This window comes from Notothenia rossii (assembly GCF_949606895.1).
Source record: "Notothenia rossii genome assembly, chromosome: 10".
Lineage (NCBI taxonomy): Eukaryota > Metazoa > Chordata > Actinopteri > Perciformes > Nototheniidae > Notothenia > Notothenia rossii.
The window spans coordinates 8074742-8097703 of record NC_136908.1 but is presented as its reverse complement, the minus strand read 5'-3'; the positions used below and the strand labels follow the sequence as shown (position 1 = coordinate 8097703).

Here is a 22962-nt window from a genome sequence, read left to right as displayed (position 1 = left end):
CTAACATCCTGAAGCGGGCCGCTCTCCACTCCGACCCCTCCTCTCCACTGCAGAACAACACATGGGCTCATGCAGCTCGAAAAGAACGCAGTCAGAAAAGTCAAGTTTTCAGAAGAGAGATAAATGGTGAGAGGGAAGCCTGCTGTTGGTTTCCTGGACTGGATGGTTGGAGTTGCAATAGGAAGCAATCTCCTTTTCCTGTGTGTGAGTTGTCTGTCCGCTCTGACGAGGAACAGCAAGAGCAGAAAGTGGGCCGAAGAAGAACTTCTGGATGCAACAGCAAGGACGAGGACCAGCCAAACGAGAGGAACACAGTGGGAGACAGGAACAGCAGGAGCTGGACTGAGAAGACAAGACAGAGTCAGAGTCTTGAAGGACGTTTAAAGAGATGACGGCATATAGGAGATATTAGGAAGTTATAGGAGATATTAAGGATAAAACAAGCAGCTCACCTGACTCACTTTCTGCTCGACTAGCTTCCTTACTCCCCTGTCCTCCCTCCTTCCCCCTCTCCCCTGACATGGGCCGCCTGCTGGCCCTGACCCTCGCCTACCTGGCCCACCTGCTGGCCGCCGCCATCGGCTCAGAACGCCAACAGCATCACGTGCAGCACGGCCGCTGCAGCTACACCTTCATCCTCCCCGAGGTGCAGCACTGCCAACCCTTAAAGGACTTCCAGGTCACCAACACCCTCCAGAGGGACTCCCCGCCCGAGGCAGAGCCTGAAGCGAGCCAATCCAGGCCAGGTAAGGCCCAAAGGGAGAGGCCTTCAGTACAGGAGAGGAAGCTGGAACACCTAGAGAGTGCCATGGAGAATAACACGCAGTGGCTGCAGAAGGTAAGGTCTCTGAGGGGTTGACTACTTTCTCCTTCCATGAACTTACTCTCCCTCTTTGCTGTTAAACTTTTATTTCCTCCTCTTCACACGTCACGTTTTAACTGTCGATGAAAATGCTGAGGAAAGCATTTGTCCAAACCAGCTCATAACATCTGTTGACAAGCTCTAAGTTCAGTGCTTAGCTAGGACTTCCTGAATGATGCTGTGTGCATGTCTGGCTCAAAGTCAGTGCCTGGTGTACTGTACAAGTGTGTATTTAAGACATTGCAATGATTGTATGTATTACTTGAATTTTACTTAACAGACTGTACGTGGTTTGTCATGTTTTGCTTTTTGTTTATGTATGTCTGTAAGTTGGTGCTATTGTCGGGACCCCCTTGCAAACGAGACGGTGCATCTCAAGAGGTTTATCCCAATAAATAACATTTCTATAGAAGATGAAATACGTTTGCTATTCAGGCAGTGCCAAATATGTATTACACAGTTAGTGTTTCTAAACGATTATCAGCCCCCCCCCCCCACAGGCACTCAGTCACATCCCCTTTTGACACATTTTTGTATCCCGATTGTAAGCTAAAGTTGGCTGGAAACTGTGTACCAAACTCATAAAAATAAGTTCCTCAGTGTTTATCTGCTAGAGACACATTTCAGCACTGCCGTCGGCCTTTTCAGTTACATTTAGCTGGGATTATGACCGACTAAAATGAAGTGATGCGATTAAAAGTGGCTTCACAATAGTGTTTTCATTGCTAAGGTCATCGGGGCATAGAATCAGTGTTGGGCCATTGTCTCGGACGGACTGACTGACAAGCCACTACTCTCCACCCGTCTCTCTATTCTTGTCTGCTTCACCCACACTATATTTATGGTATACACTAATCCTGAGGCCAATTATAAGGGTTTGTGTGGAGTGTTTAGATTGGCTGGCTGAAAGTAAACATGTTGATTATATTTCAGGATTTATAAATGGGGTGTTATGACTGCCAGAGCTCTTCCTGTGCTTCTGTCACTCCCAACGTTCACTCACCATAGGATTGTCTCCAGTTTTCCTGCATTTCCTTTCCAAAGTCAACATTTTTTTTGACACTGTTCCTCTCTATCTATCCATCCTATCCATCTCCTTTACTTCTATCTGGACTCTTTTTCTCCACTGGGATGACAACTGTGTCCCATCTCACACATTGAATTGGCAACCACAAGATCTTAAACTCCATCTCGCTCGTAGCTCTCTCACGGACACCCAGAAACGCACGCACGCACGCACGCACGCACGCACGCACGCACGCACGCACGCACGCACGCACGCACGCACGCACGCACGCACGCACGCACGCACGCACGCACGCACGCACACACACACACACACACACACACACACACACACACACACACACACACACACACACACACACACACACACACACACACACACACACACACACACACACACACACACATATTCCATCCCCCAGTGTGCACTCTGTCTGATGCTCGGTCTATGAAAAGGAGATGGGAGGCATCAACACCGCATGGGGCCACACTATGAGTGAGGAAGAACTAGTGAAAGAGTGCACACACTCTCCCTTGTGCGCACACTATATTATTAATGCGTACAGTCTGCAAAGCATCATATTTTGTACTCATCTTGGGCATATTCTGCGCAGCATGTTCAATCCGTTCCCACCAGAGCAGTGATTTAAGTGGCCATGAAGGACATAAACTTTTAATCCCCAGCCCCCACTCTTTAGTCAAAGCTCTGCTGACACATACTCTTTGGCCAAACTTCCTCAACTTGGTCTGGAATGAACACAAAGATCCAACCTTTCAACAAGTAACCCCCACCAGGCCGAAGAGATGCATAAACGATCGCACTGTAGGTGGGATTTCCTCATAAACACAGCACGACCCTCGAGAGCCTCTTTTGGACTTGCACGAGAGTTTTAACTGACTCTTGACCCCCAGGTGGGACAGCCCTTTGAGCACCTTGCGGAGCTCATTAAGCCTATCTGCATACATTTGAGGTGAAATTAGCAAAACGCATGGGGTAGAGCTCCATGCAACTGTGTGTCGGTGTTTCTCTGAAACTTTGTAAGCTCTCACTCAACACTCCCCTGGGATGATATGACCCTTTCTGTGAGCCTTCAACCCAAACCCCTTGAAAGAAAACACACAGCCACTCACACAAACCCAGCAGCACACACAAACCAATGCAGCATGTTCCACAGAGGAATCTTCAAGCTGCTGAGTGCAACAGGACGGTATTAATGTTCCAAGATTCCTTCTTTGGTGTTTTCAAGATGAAGCTGTTGTTTGTTTTTCTTTTGTTCTAACCCCCAATGCAGCCCCACATCTAGTCCCATTGGCTTTTTGCTGCCCTGAGGAATTGGCAAAAAAGTGCTTTTAAGAGCCTGCTGGATTATGCTAATGCTGAATTATAACATAGGGATCAAGGTGGCTAGGCTACCCTCAGGTGACCCCATTTCCTAGCACAGTAATATTTCATTAAGTAAGTATGTCACCCACATTTCTCACATTGTCCATTGGTCTCATTAATTTACATTTCTTTAAACATAAACCATTTTTCTCCATCTTGAACATCCAACTTATCTTTAAAGGTCAGTTCGTCTAAATTAGAAAAGAACATGTATTTCTTATCTCTGTTGGTATCTTGGCATGAGAGAGTTTTGTTTTATAGCCAAAGTTTTCCGGTATCTGGATCTAATATGACAGCGGGGGGGAATGGAATTTATTTGCAGCGCTACAATTGAAAAATGAGTCTACCGCTATGCTGATGGTTCTGTAATTCTATACAGTGCTTTGAGCTAAACTTTAATGTCAAGATTCTAAAATGCTGATGCTTAATAGGCATAACCTTTATCATGCTAACCATCTTAATTTCCAATCTGAACATGATAGCATTATCAAATGTAAAGGCATTAACTAGAAGCCATGAATATCTGTACAAAGAACAGTGCTGTAGCTGTTGAGATATGAAACTTGGACCTGCTGGTGGCACTAGATAAACAGGCAGGGAAAAGCCCCTAGGATTCCTGTGAGGATAATGAATGTCTGCACAAAATGTCATTGGAATACTTTCCTTGCAAAACCATCCTTTAATTAATTACCGCAACATTGTTTTTCTAGAAACAATGTTCCGGCTACTCTTACATTTTAATAATACCACGGCTATCTGCATGGTTAGAAACCAGGGGAAGTAAACAACACAATATATATTTCTATATAATTTTGGTGAGTCTTAAGGCCCAGAATGCATCTATCCCTGGTGGAGAGTTGGTTTACTTGTGTTTAAGCACTGACACAGTAATCAAGTTACCGTTTTTAAGGTAACACACACATGGCTGTTCTTCAGTCATAGCGATTCTGATCATCGTTATTTGCTAGAACGCCAGGCATATATGTATCATTCTCTTCTGTTATGCTCACTGTGACAACATGTGGCTTAACACAGGGGTCTGCAACCTTTTTGACCAAAAGAGCCATTTTGCCCCCTTTTCCACCGATTTCTTTTGTCTGGAGCCGCAAAATATATTTGATAGCTTGATAGCTTATAAAGTTGCATATATTATTACATCATAGACAAAAACAGTTTTTTTGCATTTATTATGTATTAAATTATAGAAAACTGTTTACCTCTAATAATAAACAAAGAACTCTCAGGCCTACTTTAGAATAAATTAAACACAGCACTTGGGGAGTCCTCTGCACATTTGAAGAAAATGAATATAATTAAAATGGGCCCACTTTGAAATAAATAAAACCTATAGCTGCACCCTAAAAAGAGTTAGGTGATTGAATTATGATGAAGATCGTCAGCTGTCTTCCTCTTCCGTGTTTTTCTCGATACGTAAAGGCTGCAGCACCTTTGACAACTTCTCTCCACATATCAAACATACCGGTAAGCCAGCATCGTTTGCTGTGAAAGCAGATAACTCTAACCGCGCAGAATTAAACCCTCTGTGTTCCTCAGATACTTTTATTTTCTTTGATTTATCCATAGTTCGCTCATCGAGCCGGGGGTCAGGTTATTCGCATGCGCTGGTGCGGGACCGTAGCAGGATGTGACGCATATTTTAGTTGACCTAATTAAAACCTTTTTTTTTTTTATATGTCACAGTATCACCTCAAAATACAAGATGCGAAACATTTTCAACCGTGAAACAAAATATAAATAGTCCTACATAGGTAATCTCTTCAAAACCTTCTTATGGAAAGATTATATCTACTGTCTCAGTTGTCCTTAAGTAGCAAAATGTGAGGGATTGGATTTACAGAGCAAAACAGAGGAAGTATGAGAGAGTTTAAAAAAAGAGGGAGTTAGTGAGAGACATCCAAGCAAGAAAGACCGAGTAAGAGAAAGAGAGAGAAAGGTTATTAGGAAAACAATTGAATTGCAGTTATTTCTGTATTTGCTCACTTGGATCAGTATTGTTGCACTCATACAGTAGACTGTGGTTGCACTGCATAATATATTGAAAAAAGCCCTCTCCTGTGGTACTGTATCATTATAATCCAATTTCTCTCTGAAATGTAAATCTGCTTGGGAAAAAAACCCCAAAACAATCATAGTCTCATTTGAATTCATTTCAATTTTTTGAATAGCCACTCATTATCTCAATAGTATTGAATGCTTTCTCCTTTGAGTCTTAATTGTCCATTCATGTGGTTTAACGAATTAAGTCTGATCTTTTCCCTCCAAAAAAGAGTCATAAATATGAATGTTCTTCGGTTCGATATTATACTCTGCTTTACTGCAAGGCACAGGCCATTGCTTGTTAAACGCCAAACAAAGTTTCATCGTTCATAGCAGGGAAAGAAACGCTTGTCTTACAGATGCCGTTTGCTCAAACCGACCACATTAATAAGAAACTATTTATTGGAGCAAGATGGATGGCATCCTATTTTTACCCTTTCTCCAACTTACAGTATGAGGGGTATGATCTATGCTGTCTGACTTAGTGATTGACTACAGAATAAAGGCAACTATCCCTGAAGTCCTGCACACGAGTACCGCTATGGTGAATATCATTACTCGTCTTTTTTGATGGTATTTGCCTGAGGTAGCCCTGCAGATGGATAGATGGTTGGCGAGAAACTGCCCTGAAGGTACTCTATTCCACGACTGCATCACAGCACCTGAAAAGATTGAGGTGAAAAATACCTCTTTAAGGTCGCTTCTTACAGAATGCATCAAGCTGTCAGTGATCATATCACCTCCTAAAATATGATTATCACCTCAATGAAACTAGACGATCAGACATGCTGTATAATATTCTCAAAGTCTGCCTTTTTCTCCGTACAGCTGGAGAACTTCATCCAGGAGAATGTGCGCTCTGGGATGGAGGAAATGAAAAGAACTGCGGTACACACACAGACAGCTGCCATGCTGGAAATGGGAACCAATCTTCTCAGCCAATCAGCGGAGCAGACCCGCAAACTGACAGACGTTGAGACCCAGGTGAGACCATCAGGAAGCGTTTGACTGAGGCCGAGGCCACTTGTCTGCAGCCAATCCAATTTGACAACCGTGGGGGTCACACCCATGACACATGTCACACCCATGCAAGAACGAATGAATTCATTTCAGAAACACTTGGAGAATAGCTAATTAAATGTAAATCAGATATAACCCTCTGAGAAGCCATGCCCGAATGTGGAGGCGACCGCTTTAAAGCAGCTGGTATTTGGTTCTACCGGCTCTGATTGACACAACGAGTTGAGCTCGGCGTCTGACAAGCCAATTAAAACATAAAACTCAGCAGCACAACACAGATGTGTCTTCAATCATGCCACGGAGCTGTTATTACAGATTGAGCTGTTCTGGTCCTAATGCTTTCTTTTACTCTTATCAAAGTCGATATGAATCTGCAACCTGAATAAATATCTAAGCTGCTTTGTTCCAAGTTTTTGTTTCATCTGAAACTTCAAAAACATGTCACAGGTGCATGTGAGATAATTCTTGCTCAAGTTTAAATTAAAAGATCAAAGAACCGGGCATTACCAGCCTTGTGTTGTGCTGCTGTTCATCCCTGAGGGGGCTTTTTATGAATTCAGCTGTTGGGCAGTCTTCACGAACCCCCCCCTCCTTCAATCAGTATCCATTCTTGAATACTGCCCATAATATGATAATTATAATTCTTCTTCTTGTATCAATCCAAAGGTGTTAAATCAGACTAGTCGCCTGGAGATCCAGCTGCTTGAGTACTCGCTCTTCACTAACCGGCTGGAGAAACATATTCTCCTTCAGACTCAGGAGATCTCACGCCTCAGTGATAAAAACAGGTGAGCAAATACCCTCCGAGTTTATCCAGGCATGTATACTTTTAAGTTCTGCACGACTTAGCTTTTTTTCGTGTTTAGACGATTCAATATTCAGATCCATTACTTTAAGTGGTATTTCACAAGGCCCTTCTTTTCTCAATTTGGACATCACAAGGTCATGTTTTCACTCATTTCTGCGGTCATATTTGCTTTCCACTTCGCAGAAAATCAGTCAAGATCTGTTCTGACCATAATGTTTCTCATATTTTCTGTGTGGCGTTGGTAACTGTAGGTGGCACCATTTTCTTTGCTCTTAGAGATCTTTTCCAAAGGGAAGAAAATATATAGGGTTGCAAAATATAAACCGCGTATTATGATGTATAGCATCATTGGTTCTTTTCATGCAACAACAGGAACATGTGCCCGTGTTGAATGATTCTGAAAAGCAGGGCACTCAATGATAATGTCTTGTGAATGGGGTCAGCATGTGTTTGACAGTGAGTAGGTATGGCATGTTAAGAGGGGTTTCCCATTCTTCTCTCTAGGAACAAAAAGTCAGGTTAGGGTCATCAGAGGTTAAGGACGGGCTGCTCGGCGGTTTGGAAGAGAGTGGTTCTTTTCTCTCTTTGCATTTGATTGTTTATCCTTCCGTCTATCCGTACCAAGTGTGAGCGGGAGATCACAGCGCCCCGGCTCCAACACCTGTTACAAATCTGCTGGTGCTCGACCCTGCTCTGCCCTTTTGGCCCTCGTCCTTCAAGTCGATGACACGGCTCTGACATGCAAATAAATGAATACATCTTCACCGGGGTAAACTCTGCGATGGGAGTCATGACATTAGAAGGGTCATATTCAATTTGCAGCCAGGCAGCTGTGGAATAAAAGTGAACCGCTGTGGGGGGTTATTGCTGCTGATGCTTGAGGGCATGGAGCCAGTTTTTGAACTGCTGCCAACTAAAAAGAGCACAGAGACATATTTGTTTTCCTAGGCATTACATGTCAAATACTATTGGCAGGAAGTTTAACATTTTGCAGAGAGAGGATAAGAGCAGTCTAATAGCAATATACTGTATATTACAATACAAATAAATAGCACAAGATCATAATCATAACAATCTAATTTTCCAGGTTGCAATGTGATCCAAAATACCATGTTTGTTCTTTCAAACCCTCTAACTGTTTTAACATTTATGTGCTGGTTTACCGCCACGCTCAACACTACACCGTAGCTCAAAGTACACATACAGTAATGGAGAACCATTTGTTAGCTGGCTTTGCCACTTTTTACGAGCTCCCCCACAAAGCAAATATGAAATGAGAGCGATGTTAAAAATTATTAAGATTGATACAGCTTTTCTTCCAGGCCACATTCGGAGTCGGTGCTTAGTGGGAGATTAAAGATACACGTTGAGTGCGGTGGCTCCGTGTGCACAGCGCTGAAACATAGCTTGTTCAATCTGGGTGGTTGGATTGTTTCAATAAATAACTGCTGCACAGTCGTCAGTCAAAGCCATAAAGATCAGGCTGCAGCGATTTATGATCTTCATTTGGAGGTGGGGGTGTGGCACAAACACATAGAAACACACAGTCAGAGTGTTGCTTCATGGCTGTGATCGAGAGGCCTAGCCAACAGCCAACCATCTGTGGATGCTGCTGCAGTACAGGTGTTGATAGGGTGTTAACCCCATGAAACTGCTGCTCTGATGTCTATTCGTCATCATCATGTAAATGTGCAAGTTTGTTCAACCTCTGCTGAGATTCTTCCCCCTGCATCTCCTGCCATTCAACATGCATTTCTTTTCTCACGAGCCATTGAAGTGTTGGGTTCAGAATTCCAGAAAAGACAGACAACTTCTAAGTTTAACTATTTATTGTAAAGAGAAAAAAAGATATATCTCACTTGGCCAAGGACTCATCACGTCTTTGGGAATCACAGGCAGCAAAGCTGTAATCTGTAACCACCAAATCCGTCAAGAGCCTCGAACCTCGTGCGACAATACATTTTATTACACAGGGCGTTGCCCGTACATTTATGATTGGTCAAGACTAGCTGAAGAGATACCGCGGTTTAGACTTGGTTCTCTTTGGTTGGTGCGCAGACTCAGATAGAGTCTCTTGGCAACACGATCTTCCAATCAGCATTCGGCCGGCCTGTGGAAGTCCCTCCCTACTCTGGCACCATCATACTAATTTATTTTCTCTAACGTTTCTTCAGATACAGTGGGAAACCATAATGTTGCTTCCTAGCTTTGCGGGGGAGCGCGGCTCCCATACAAAGTGAAGGCCGGTGCGATGTGCTGTTCTGACTACCTCTTTGTGTTCTCTCAGTCTCTGCACTCCGCCTTGCTGCTTTCAATATTGCAAGTTAACACTTTCTCATGTAACTTTTCCCTTTGTTCCTGTCCACCCCATCAAAACTTTGGGGGGGGGGGGGGGGGGGGGGGGGGGGTGAGATTGGGTCCATTTATTCCTCATTCACAGCTACATACAATGAGCACAATAAGCAAATAATGTAATAATAAGAATCTTGTAATGTTACATAAAAATAGACTCCACAGAAGTACCACTTTAGTAAATCAGGATTTGAAAAAGATTAAATAGTAAAAGAATCATGAAGCAAAACGTCTGTACAGACATTAAAGCGTTACCACCAAGTGCTCGTAAAATGAGTGGCATGTCCAGGTAAATGTTCATAAAAGGTTTGTGAATAATAGTCTAATTCTTACCAATTAATATTAAAAAGTATTTTTTCCTTGAAATGGCGATCCAAAGGGTTCTGCAATGTCACTAGACTATTCAGTTTTGTACTAAATTCAGCCACTTTGAAAAAAAGTGGCAAAGTGTAAACAGACTAACGGGTCCTTGGTTAATGCAGAAACACATAAACTTTAGGCCTCAGTAAAAGTGGAACTATCCGACATTTTATTGAAAAGTGTATTTTTTGCTCCTTTTTCATATCGCTTGGTTTTAAATCGATGTTAAGGTGTTTTTACGTTTTGTCTCTGGTAGTTTTCTGGAGCAGAGGCTCTTGGCGCTGGAGGCCCGGTACGGGAGGGAGCTGCAGGGCCTGCAGAGCGAAAAGCAGCAGCTTCAGGAGCTTCTGGAGAGGCAGAGTGGACTGGTCAGTCAGCTGCAGGGTGAACTGAGCAGCTCCACGCACAACAGCAGCTCACTTCAGAGGCAGCAGGCCGTGCTCACAGACACTGTGCAGCAGCTGCTGGCCATGGTCAACCACTGCAATGGTGAGACTCTGGGGCTCTCTTTGTAAGAGCAGGATGTACTGCCAACATCTGTAATAACAAACAAAAGAGGTGCAAAAAATACTGACTAATAGTATCAATAAACACTGGTGTAATTTAGGCAAACAAGAGATCTACACTATTTCAATTGATAAGCATGGGATTTGGCTACAAAAGTAATATTTGACATGAAAAAATAACACCTAGAACAGATTGAAAATCAAATCCCAGACACATGCATGAACCACGGACATTAGACTAAAGCCAGAGCTTAATATTACAAGAGAAATCACATATGGGGTTGGGATTTGGGTTCAAAGCCCATAAGGTTGCCATCTGTAAATAAATGCCTTCATGTTTTCCAGAAATCTCCAATACTCCCAAGGAGGAGCTGCTTAGTTTCAGGGACTGCGCTGAGATCCTGCGGTCTGGAGTAACAGAGAGTGGAATATACAGCATACGCCTCGCTAACTCCACACAGACTGTCAAGGTACTGAAGCTCTAAAGGTCATTTACCTTTCCTTGCAAATATCATCTAACTGACTGTGACAAGAACGTTTTTTTTTTAGACATTTTACCCATTTGTTGTTCAGTATTTAGCACTGTGAGTGTTGAAAATCCCTCGCAGACGGCATAATGACATTCAAAGGGCTTATCATTACTTTTCCGCCCACAGTAAACACTGGACGGACAAACTAGCCTGATGTAATGGTAATTTGCAGGGTCTTTTGGGAGAGGGGTTGATGGAAATACCATGCTGGGTAACAGAGAGCTAAAATAATAAGCAACAGAAGCACTGTGCCCTGCAGGCTTCATGGTGTGTGCTGCTGAATGCAAAGTCAGAAAAGCGTAGAGGTACCTCGGGTGACCTGAAATAGCTAGCCGTTGCTAACTCAACCAAAGCATGGAGCAGCAGGCTATCCTCTGTTTAAATCACAGCTAGCTATGATCTTCACTCTCAGAGTTTCCCCAGAAAAAGAGAGTCAGCAGCGAAACAGCGTTCTGTTATTCATTACTTTCACTCTAGTTTGCTAGTTGGCACCATCTCTTACAGCCTCTGTTTTCCCCTTTTCATTTCCTGTGGGTAAGGCAGCCAGGTGTTAGGCGCTGGTGCCATGTGTTTCCTGCCAACTGGGGCCAATGTACTTTTCCTCTGATGCGAGTTAGTTCTTCCCAAATCATTGCTGCTTTCAATCTATGCCATCTTATTCTTATGTGGATGGCAATCTGGGCAACACGTTCTCACTCCCAACCCGTCACATGTTGACGGTCGGTCAGGGCCCCTCCCCGTCACAGTATTACGCACAGGGTACCCCTTGAGAGTCACTTTTCAACGGGCAGAGCGTCCCATTGACTTGCATAGAGCTCCCTGAACGTTGGTAATAGACGAGTTGGGATCGTGGCGAAATGCTCTCCGCAGACCCATTCTCACAGCGTTTATCAACCTTTTTCTTACTCAATATCAAGCCACACTTATTGTTTTTACTTTTTTATTTTAATTGAATGATGTAGGACTTTTGTTGCCGTCAGTTAGGGGGAGAGTAGGGGCTCAGAATACTGAAATCTGTATTGTTTCATCGTTTTTTCCTTCTAATTTTGTATTCTTTTCTAAACCACAAACTGTTATTTACTCAACAACACATAAGTATTCTTTTGTTTATTTATTTGTTTGTTTTAATAAACACAAGTTGGAGTCCGTCGGGACCGAGGGTCGGAGCAGCTCATAGTAGTTGCTTTAGAGAATTTTACACCCGGAAGTAAGTATTCTCTCCGCTTCGCTTGACAAACCCCGTGTTAGTCCTCAAGCTCTGTGATTGGATGTTTGAGTGTGCGCCGAGCGTTACGCCGAGCGTCGAACAGCACTTGAAATGGGATGGAACCACGGCAGACTGTCCAAAACTGGATTTGAACGGGTCCACCCCCATCACCACATTACACGCATTTACATTTTAATTTACATTAAAGTATTTTGTGAGGCCTTCTAAAATGTTTTTAAATATAATTAGGGTTTTAGTTGAAGAGTTTGTAAATTATTGCGTTGCCTGGTTAGGGTTAGGGCACAACGGCACGTCCATTAATTCCACAACCACACACATGGATTAACATTGATTTAATACATTAATGTAGCATTTGTTTCTGCTAAAAGAGGTATCGACCAGCTGGGGCAACAAGAAAATTGGCGAAATCAAATGTGACTAATAAAAAATAAATCATTATTATATTAATATTGACAATACCAACCGACCGTCGGGGTAGCATTTGCCGGGGAGCGTTCTCATGGCGTCTATTATCAACGCTATGGGAGGTCTATGAAGGTCTATGGGACGCCCTGCCCATTGAAAACTGACTCTCAAGGGGTACCCTGTGCGTAATAGAGTGACGGGGAGGGGCCCTGACCGACCGTCAACATGTGACGGGTTGGGAGTGAGAACGTGTTGATCTGGGTGGCGGCGTACAACTGGGGCATTAAGCGGAGAGCGGGCTTCCACAGTTGAAAAAGAGATACAAAGTGTGGAATTCAGATTTGGCTTTGAGACACTGTTATCTGTCCATCTATGTAACTTTTAATCACCAAGGTTGTAAATAGTAATGGTGTTTACAAGCCACATCATTAATAGCTTGGAACAGCTTCTCTCATAACTTTGTTGTGCATGTTTTTAAAAACACCATATGCACAGGACTCTTAGCATTAATACTTCTTTCTCAACACAGATTGTGAATAAAATATTGTGTCCCCTGAAAGCCCCTTTGAGTAATCACCTCAACATAATCTTTTTTTTTTTTTAATCATAATACCGCTTAAATTGTCTGGATATTAACATTTTATTCAAATAGATTTGGACTTAAACGACTCCTTGCTGCTTAATAATAAAGGAATTTGGAGATTTAAATCTGTATCTGGGCTGAATCAGAAAAACAATAAAATCATCACATTAGGGACAAAAATAATCTATTTCAAAAATCTGTTGTATTCAGTGAGGTGCTTTTAAGGCCAGAACATCGGCTTTATATTCCAGAGGATAATCACAGCATATTGCCAGTCTGCTCTTTTTTCAGAGGTAAGAGACCAGAGTGCCTTTTAACCTTGTATTAGCTTTCCTATTCTGGGAAAGTGCTGGAAACTCTCCTTTCATTTCTAGCAGAACATAGCCAGTTGTCGAAAAAGAGAGAGCCCTTGGGATGCTGTCCACATACCAGCATCCAAACAGCCAGACTGTGAGGACAGATAGGTCAGGGTGGTATGGTGAGCAGCATTAAAAAAAACTGTCAAACTCTGTAATCAACCACATAGCAGGTTGTTTACGTTGTGTCAGAAATGTCACAACAGTATCTGCAATTTCAGGTGCCAACATTGCATAGAGATGCAAATAAGGTGCCTAAGAAAACTATCAAAGCCCTGCAGCCTTGAGGTATGCACACTGAATGTACTTTAACAAGAGTTAGCACATTGAGAAGGATCTAATCTTACCACCCACGGGAGAAATTCACCATTCATTCAATCACGATTCCTAGGGGAAGCTGGAATATATCCAGTCGAACACCTTGAATTTGTAAAACAAGTCCCTTAACAAGTCTACATTTCAAATTCTGTCACCAGACGAATGAGTGTAATCCATTCCTGTTTGTTCTCCCAAACATATCTGCATATGGCAGAATGTGCAGCCAAGTAAGAAAGAAAACAGTGTGTGTGTAACTAAAAACGCAGATGCCTCTTCCTCATCCCCCACTCGAGGGGATGGGAGGCTGATATGTTGTTTTTCCTTTCCACCTGGGTCGTATCATTGCGTGACACCCTGAAATGTTGGGTCCCCCCACCTCGCCCAATTCCTGAGGACTCCAAAGCATACTTCAAACAGCAGAAAGACAAAAGTGTGTTTTATGTTTTAATGCAATTTCTTGCCACTTTTTCTCATGTAAACCACTCCAGAACTAATCTCAGTTTATTGACATGAACACTCGAGTAGACATCAAGGAGAAATAGTTGAAATGGAAAAAGCGTAATCAAATATGTTCAAACTTAGTACCAATAATATACTAATCCCAAATGGTATTTTATGATTTGTATTTGACCTTCATTTACGGATTATTATCATGTTAAACCGTTGCTTTAATATTTGATAAATGGACACATTTCAAGCTTACTTAAAGTATTAGTTTCAAACAAAGTAAACCTCTGTCCGTCTTTGAATGAAAATGGTTCAGAGCGGCATGAATTAATGTTGTTATATTAACAATGAATCAAATGTCAAAGGATCACGCGTCGTGAAAGGGGTCATTTATGGTGATGAAGGGTGAATAAAATGTCTCCTATTTGACTAATTTGGTTTTACGGCCCACAAAATGTTTGTTTCGGTTCAGTCTCATCAAGTTTGTGTCATAAAAAAACACTTTATGGACCCACAATACACCTCGGGCTCATCACCCAACACCTGTAAGGGACTAGCTGGTTAACACATATGCTACCAGCTAGCATTAGATGCTAAAGAGCCAGAGTTTTCTGTCAGCAGCTGTCGAAACATGGAATTGCAGGAGGCTTGAAACACAACTCCAATTGAGTTAATATAATAATAAGACACATTCTTCGGCTAAGTTGATTGTACAACTTCAACCCAAAAGGGCTTTTTATGATTTGCCTTTATTTGAACAGGTGTTCTGTGACATGGAGACCAGAGGCGGCGGCTGGACGGTGCTACAGCATCGGAGGAACGGCTCCGTAAACTTTCATCGTGGGTGGAGAGATTACAAAATGGTGAGTCCAGTAGAGTTATGGTCGGAGTGCATCAATATCATTATGAGTAGCATGGATCAGCACTGTGGGACTGGACAGGAGGTTCCAATAATCGTCTGTGGGCGATTTGGCACGGCGAGGCGTGGGATACCGGCGAGCCTGTGATCCCGGACGACCTGCGGTTGTTGTATTTGGCCGGCCTTGTGTTCCCCCCCCGTGTTATTGCACCTGTTCTTGTTCCCTGTCAAACTCCCAAATCGCCAAATACACATGCTTATGCACTAACACACACGCATGTCATGCTGTCAAATGACCAACCAATATTAGCTCATACTTTGGATAGAGTGAAATCATAAACAAGAGTCGACAAAGTTCTAACAGCTAAATCAAACATGTTTCAACACCTCTGGCTTTAGTCTTTGTTCGGACTGATTGAGATAATCCTTTTCCCCATCACAAAGTATACTCAATAGAATCAATATGTTATTGCACAATATTGAAGAACATATGCTTGGAAGCCTTTGCACTGTTTAATTAGACACAGAATACAACAGTGAGGCTGGTTTTAAGGATTGAGCTGGCACTTTTTACTTGCCACTCGTGCCAGCAAATCAACTGCCAGATTTGAACTAGAATCCAGAGAGGACTGTGACTGCAACCAGAAGGAGAGACAAAAAATAACTCTTTCAAGAACAATATTTTTACAAGTGCATGATGAATATTTGTGTCCAGTTGGGGCGTGGGAGCACAGGGGCCCTGAAGATGGCAGATAACGTATGTACTGAAATGCTTCCCCGCCTCGGCCCCATGTCCTCAGAGACCGTGGTGTGTGTTGATCAATTGTTGCTTCCAGGCCTTGCTGTTCAAATGAGAAATTCTCCGAGGCTATCACTATGTATTCACTCTTACTAAACACCATACACAGTTTGAAAGCTGGAGAAAGTGAATTAGAAATCAGGAGAAAGTGTACTTCTGTCAGACTGAACAAATAATTATGAATATCAGCAAACGTAGGGTTTATTTTACGCTTTTGCCTTGAAACCGTGATTATCTTAATGGTTACATGCTTATCGAGTCATTTGGACTAATCACACTGTGAATCCACCTCTCACATTTGCTTGCGTCGGTCAAAAGAAGACACTTTTACCTGACAGCCTTATGTGAGATTCATTAGCAAAAGCCCCATTTCTTGCCACCTCTTAAGCCGTCTCTTTGTATAGAATGCTGCATTTGATTATCGTTCCCCCTCGAGTGGCGGCATCTGTTCCCGCGGCGAAAACATTTCTGTCAAAGCCTTCTCACCCGCGTGGCTCACTGTATCTGTTTTCATTTAACGCTGCGGCAAAAACATGTTCCTATTACTGTGCCTTCAACCTGTTGACATCATTTAAACATTGACACGCTGCTCAGAGTTAAGGTTATGACACTTCTCTTTCATATATCGGTTTCTTTATAACCCGCCTCCGTGTATAAACGGTTGATACATTAATAGGAGAAGCTACCAGAATTGCTTCAATACTCATCCCTGAACTCTGCTAGAGGAATGTACACCATTGCTGAATAGATGTTTAGATGATGGTGGTGGAGTGTGTTCCATCATATAAGAAGAAAATGTACCATAGAAATATTTCAGGCGAGGGGAATGAGGGAGGACGTAACTGACATACAATAAAGATTTCTATGGATTCATATCCCCTATTACTTGCTACAACATAACATTAAAATAGTACAAGAAACCTAGGACTTGAAATAAAACACAATTTATTTAAAAATTTAAAAATCTGAAATTATACAAATGAAAAAATTGTGTAACTGTGCCACTGACGGGTATTCTAGTTCAAAGTTAATCTCTATTCCACATTTAGGGATAGAACTGTAACTTATGCCTGTATCAGCAAGATTACCTAAACGAGTCATTCAAACATTTGATTATTCGAATCATCATATTAACAAGTGACATGTGGGATTATAATTGCTATGTATATGCTCTGCTATTTTATGGTGTTGGTGACAAGTTGCTGTTAAGTGTCATCAGATCATTAAAACCTTAAGATATCAGATACAATCAAAATAGATCCTTTTAACAGTGTTCTGTCTCTTGGATGTGCGACCAAAGTATATGTGAGATAAGGTTAGAATTCATTTTTAATATCACATGCTGATGAAAGAAACTTCTGTACTGCTACATTATGAATTTCAGATACGCACGGACACGCAAGGGCAATTTCAAATATACAAAACGTTGCTATCTGTGCCAGTGTATGCATATAACCATGGTGGACTTTTTCTCTAGTTTGGCTCACTCACAAAAACAGGAAAAGAAAGAAAGGGGCTTTTTAACCGCGGTGAGAGGATTAGTTTGTTTGGGGTGTAGAATTGGGCACAGAGAGGTTGTAGGGTTTTGTTGATCGAGAAAGTGAAATCGTTAAATCCTGATCTTTTATCAAAGTGTTTATTCACCCAATAAGACATCTATCGAAGCATCTGTAATCGTTTGGTTTCACGTTCCTGTATTTCCAAGTAGCATACCATAACATTCCCTCCTAGTATTTCCTGTGTCCTGCACTATTCATTCTCCATCAGTAATCATTAAGTGTTGTTTCACATAAACGAAAATAGAAAACGTGTCCCAGCTTTGCAGTTCAAACTAACAGTGGATGCGGCAACAACGTCATTGCTTTTATAACTCTAAGTTTTGCAGACACAATTTGAGCTTAGGATATTAAGGGAAATTCAAGTCTCAATCGACCGTACCGTTGCTTTGGGAGTGGAGTATTTCACTTCATAAACTCAGTGGACTTTCTCAAGTCATCAAAGTGATACGTTTGACTTCTTAAATTGAGGTCTATTTTCACATTAGCTCCAAAAACACTTGGCAGGATGTTGGTCAAATCACCCCCTTTGTTTGAATATTTTCTTAGTTCATTGTTTCTCCGTCTTTGTGTCTAATCCAGGGCTTTGGAGAGCCGTCTGGGGAACACTGGCTGGGGAATGATATCATCCACACGCTGACCAGCTCCCAGGAATACAGTCTGCACGTCCAGCTGAAAGACAGAGAGGGGAACGAAGCTTTCTCAAATTACGATCGCTTCCACATAGATGGAGAGGACAACAACTACAGGTAATACGCTTTTAAATCCTTACTGAACATCCACATTCCATTCTGGCTTGTATTCGTGCCATGCTCTTATTAGAAATTCACTTTTAATAATCAAACCATGCAATTATGAAACAGCTGATGACAAACTGATCCTAAAACACTACTCAGGTGTCCAATTAAATTATTTTACTTTGTCAGAAATCGGACATGAATGGGACTATAATGAAGGTGCCTAATTTCAGTAAATTGTTCTATTAAGAGTTTCTATAGTGTGTGGCGTAATTGCAATGCAGCATTCATTCGTTCCGCTCTGGGCGTAGGACAGATTAGAAACCGTAATCAACCGTTCAAACTCTTCTTTATATTCTCTCCACTTTGTTACCCGAGCACTGAAGTTAAAGAACCACTTGGACCGTTTTTATGTCATTCAAAAATGATGAGCTCAGAGGAGGGCACACAGAGCTACTTTTGTCTGTCTCCATTTTTCTTCTGCCATCACGTTGCCCCTGAACACCCCGAGGGGAGCCACCTCCACTGGAGTATAACAGTAACGCTTGGCAATACCTGCCCCCCCCCGTCCGTCCGTCTGTCAGGAGCTGACAACTCAAAGCAGGCTCCTCAGTAGCCCTGCAATCACTAACAACATTATGTGTGGGCTTAAGCCTTTCAAAACAGACAGAACTAAAAACAAAACTTAAAAAGTTCCGTTTAGATTTCATAGTAATTCCCAGGCATTGTCCCTTGTTTCGTAGAAAGATCGACGCTGTGAGAGATGAAAAATCATAATCATATGTGGGAGTGTGCTTTCCAATATCCCTAATAGTGCAGCAAATTGCATTTGCCTTCAGTTTGTTCCACATAATTAGAGCAATGAAACGGAATGTTTCACAATTCTGCTGCAGGCTACTCTGTGTGGGGCGAAGCACCTGAATGAATATAATCACCTCTGTAGCCTGCTACCTCTGAGATCATGTTTTCTGTAACTAGTTCAATATGCACCAACTTTACTAGCTCGAGACCCTGGCTTCGTCTGTGGGTTTATATTAAAACTCCCAAGCTGAGGCTGTGAAGCTAGTCAGCCAAAGCAATCCTCCTCCTCAGCTGCATCCAGCGCGTTCCCTAGAGCAATATTGAGGTCTTCACCTAGAACTCAGCAACATTATTCATACATTAATCATCAGCATGACAGACCGCTTTCCCCTTTCAAGTAGCCAAGAACAGCCAGTCTTAGAGTCACACCGAGGGTGAGTATTCCTTTGAATGTAACAGTATATTGGTCATTACAGGATACAATAACAAATTGAAAAAGACAGTCACCTTGAAAAGGATTAGCGTGTGGTTTGCGGTTTTGGTGGAATAGCTGAGCTAATGCATCTGGAAGACATGGTTAATGTAAAACTTTAGCTTTTTGTATAAAGAGCTGGCACGCTCAACAGCCATCCAATAGGCTTTCCTGTAGCCTATGGTTGCAATCCTGTCTAATTTGATAGTTTTTAATTTTCTCCACATCACAGGTTCATCGTGAAGGTAAAAGTTAACTCATCAAACAAAAATATCCCCTCGCTTCGACTCGGCCTCTCTGCAATTCCATCATTATTCTCGTCCCAAGCACGGCCATTTCCAAGTCCCGTCTTGCTGCGCCTCATGATGCGATGCCCTGCCCTGTGAACTTACAAATTCAAGAGGAGGATTCTTCATTTAGTCATCACAGACAGCGTGCCCCCGGGCTACAGAGGGGGGGGTCACATAACTCAGGGGAAAGTCTGCTTCTAACGAGACAGAATGACAGGGCAGAGGAGAGGCCAGACAGCAGGACTGACCTCCTCATCCTACCCTCTCCAAACCAGTCCTGACACACACACGCAGAAACACACACACACACCCACACACTCCATTGCTCGGGGTCGGGCCGCTGCATGAAAATAATTGAGGGAATCAATTTAACTTGCACAGAGATTTGTTTCAGACTGTTGGTGTTGTTTCACAAAGCACAGCATGGAGGTGAAATAATGAGAAGCTATTTAAGTGGCTTTTTGTATTGATGTTTGCCAACAATGGAAAGGGGAGATGGTACCTTGTGTTAAAAAGTGGTGTACACATACTAAACAGGTTGTGATCACCAACAGTGGTTTACAGGTGCTTTTAAGAGGTTGTTCTTTGATTATTTGTCATTCAATTGTTCTTTTTGATAAGATGTGTACAGGCTTTTCTTGTTTTGTTCATTCTGCAGCCACAGCTCTACACAGACTTTAAATGACGAAGGTGGTGGGGTAAAAAGAGATGAGCGCTGGGTGTTGCCCTACTTAAGATGCTGTCTTCCTTGCCAAAATAAAATCGTAATGTCAGGTTTGCCCGGAGGCTTTCAAAAGTTAGAGAAAGAGTGTCAAATTAAAAGTGAATTTCAAACTCTCTTAAACAGCAACTCAAATCAAAGAAAGCATGACTCCCTGTTGTACTTCTCTGGTGTCAAGTCGTATTAAGGAATCATAGACGTTATTGTGCCGCGTCAACTTGACCAACATATTATTAAATGATTTTCTTTTTTGGGCTGTATCCACTCACTGCCAAGGAGCTTCCAGACACAGCTTTAAATAATCAATACAAGTGCCTCTGGCGGAGCTTTTCCCTCAAATTCTTTGCTCTTCTAAAACGCAGCCTTCACGCCGAGGGCTTCAGTGGCACAGCGGGTCGGACCAGCAGCCTCACCCACACCGGCACCCCGTTCAGCACCAAGGACAGAGACAATGACCGCTGCACCTGCAAGTGCTCGCAGCTCGCGTCCGGAGGTACCCTCAACTGCTTCGTCTCAATCTGTCTCTCCTTACAACACTTCTTGTTAAACATTTCTATCCACCCCCTTGTAAATGTCCCAAAGAGCATTTCATTTTCCCTCAGCGCCAATATAAAGTTACTGCTTGACTACATTTGGGTTTTTCATTTCATGAGCTCAAATGTAATTAATTCAGACTTTTTTTCCTTGAACTCTGTGCCACTTTCTCTCTCTCTCCTCAGGTTGGTGGTTCGAGGCGTGCGGTCCGTCCAACCTGAATGGTATTTATTACCCGAGCTCCTCCAGTGTGGTTCGCTACAACGGCATTAAGTGGTACTATTGGAAAGGTCCAAATCTGATGACTACCATGACAACCATGATGGTGCGCCCAGCCAACTTCTGACAGACGTGGCGTTTGCAGGATGCAGATAAATGAAGTGAATGTTGCCTCCGATGAATAAAAAGAAAAATATGCAGGAAATTGTATTTTTGGGAGGAAATTTGACTCGGACTGTTGGTGGTTTCTGCTTCTGGACAACTTGAAAAGAGGCTCTCAGCTTTTGTCTTGGGCCGTGTGCGGACACTCGGCATATGACTGGTTATAATGAATTCATTACAGATACATTCAACCAACTGTTTTTATTCACAAGGTTTCCAAGGCTATATTTCAATAGGGATTGTGCAGCTGAGTGAGGAAGAGGAAATGGTGTTTGCTATAAATGAGAAAAACAGAACATATCACATCAATTGATGCAGTTAATTATGATCAGTTATAAAATGAAATGAACAATTAATCGAAAAACCTTTAGACACTTTAACACATATCTATTTTTATATTTTCAAGTATGAAAACCTTTGTTGTGTGTTTGTCTGTTTGCTATAAACAACTGCAATAAATCGAGACAAAACCGTGTATATAGGCTACTATACAATAGGGCTGAACGATATATAAGTGTCATGGCGATAACCGCGATATGCGCATGAGCGATAATCACATCGCAGGGACGTGCGATTTTATAATTTTTTTATAATATATATATTTTTTTTTCCCATTTTTTTTTTTAGGACGTGCGACATTAAGTAGGTACATTTTATTTTTTATTTTGCTGCTTTCTACAAAAGGAAAACTTGCGCGGCTCTCATGTCAGGGGTACTTGAGTGAGTGACATGCAGGCTCTGCATGCACAGCAAACCACCAATCACAATCATTCTTGATCAGATCACAGCAGGCCCCGCCCTGTTAGTTTGCAGACCATCAAAACACCGGTAAAAAATTAGCGAGGCACATGAGGACAATACCGGCGAGAATGAAGATTTACTTCCAAAAAGAAAAGCATCATCTGCCATCAAGGTTCTTCTCTTGTTCATTCAAAGATGAACCCCCTTAAGGTATGATGAGTCAACCAGTTAAGATCCAGACGTCCGTGACTAAGATCCTTCATCCGGTTAAATATAGTTAAAAAAAACGCAATATATATCATAGGGGAAAAAAATATCGCAATGTCATTTTTTTCCAATATCGTGCAGCCCTAATATACTCTTCTGTAATGTTTTATTCTGGCACTAAATGCTTTATTAATTGGAGTCTTTTTACTTGTGATGTACTATTAAATTATAATGCTCCTATTCAATCCACAGAAATGTATTCTACTCGCATTATAAGACTGTCAGTTCTTGTTGAAAACTGCAGTTCAGCCATGCACAATAACATATGATAACTTACATTGCCTTTAATGGCTTATCACTGTCAATAAAACAACACCATAAAGAACAACAACAATAGCATGCTTTGCCCTTTGCTGCCTCCTCCAAAGGGGCTTACAGAATATAATATCTCCAAATATGTCCTGGCACACCTCTCATAAAACTTTATTTGTGAGGGATTTCACTCATAAAAGTACATTATGCACTTTCACTGGTGGGGTTTACTTTCAAAAATGAAAGATCGCAATGGGAACAAAGCTGAACATTTACCTACATTAAAATCACGTGTAATCTTTGGTGCCT

The 22962-nt window shown here is 42.1% G+C and overlaps 1 protein-coding gene across 2 annotated transcripts; it reads left to right on the top strand.

Annotated features, from left to right (window-relative positions):
* angpt2b (angiopoietin 2b) lies at positions 1 to 22735 on the top strand. 2 transcript variants are annotated; one of them, XM_079654683.1, is made up of 9 exons: positions 1 to 838; positions 6159 to 6314; positions 7017 to 7138; positions 10127 to 10359; positions 10722 to 10846; positions 15005 to 15106; positions 18040 to 18206; positions 20841 to 20971; positions 21198 to 22735. In XM_079654683.1, the coding sequence occupies exons 1-9, from the start codon at positions 521 to 523 to the stop codon at positions 21356 to 21358; spliced, it is 1515 nt and encodes a 504-aa protein (XP_079510809.1). In that variant the 5' UTR covers positions 1 to 520; the 3' UTR covers positions 21359 to 22735. The 2 variants fall into 2 exon arrangements, with proteins under 2 accessions (XP_079510809.1, XP_079510810.1); XM_079654684.1 differs by lacking the exon at positions 1 to 838 and adding an exon at positions 4644 to 4754.
* The last annotated feature ends 227 nt before the right edge of the window (positions 22736 to 22962 follow it).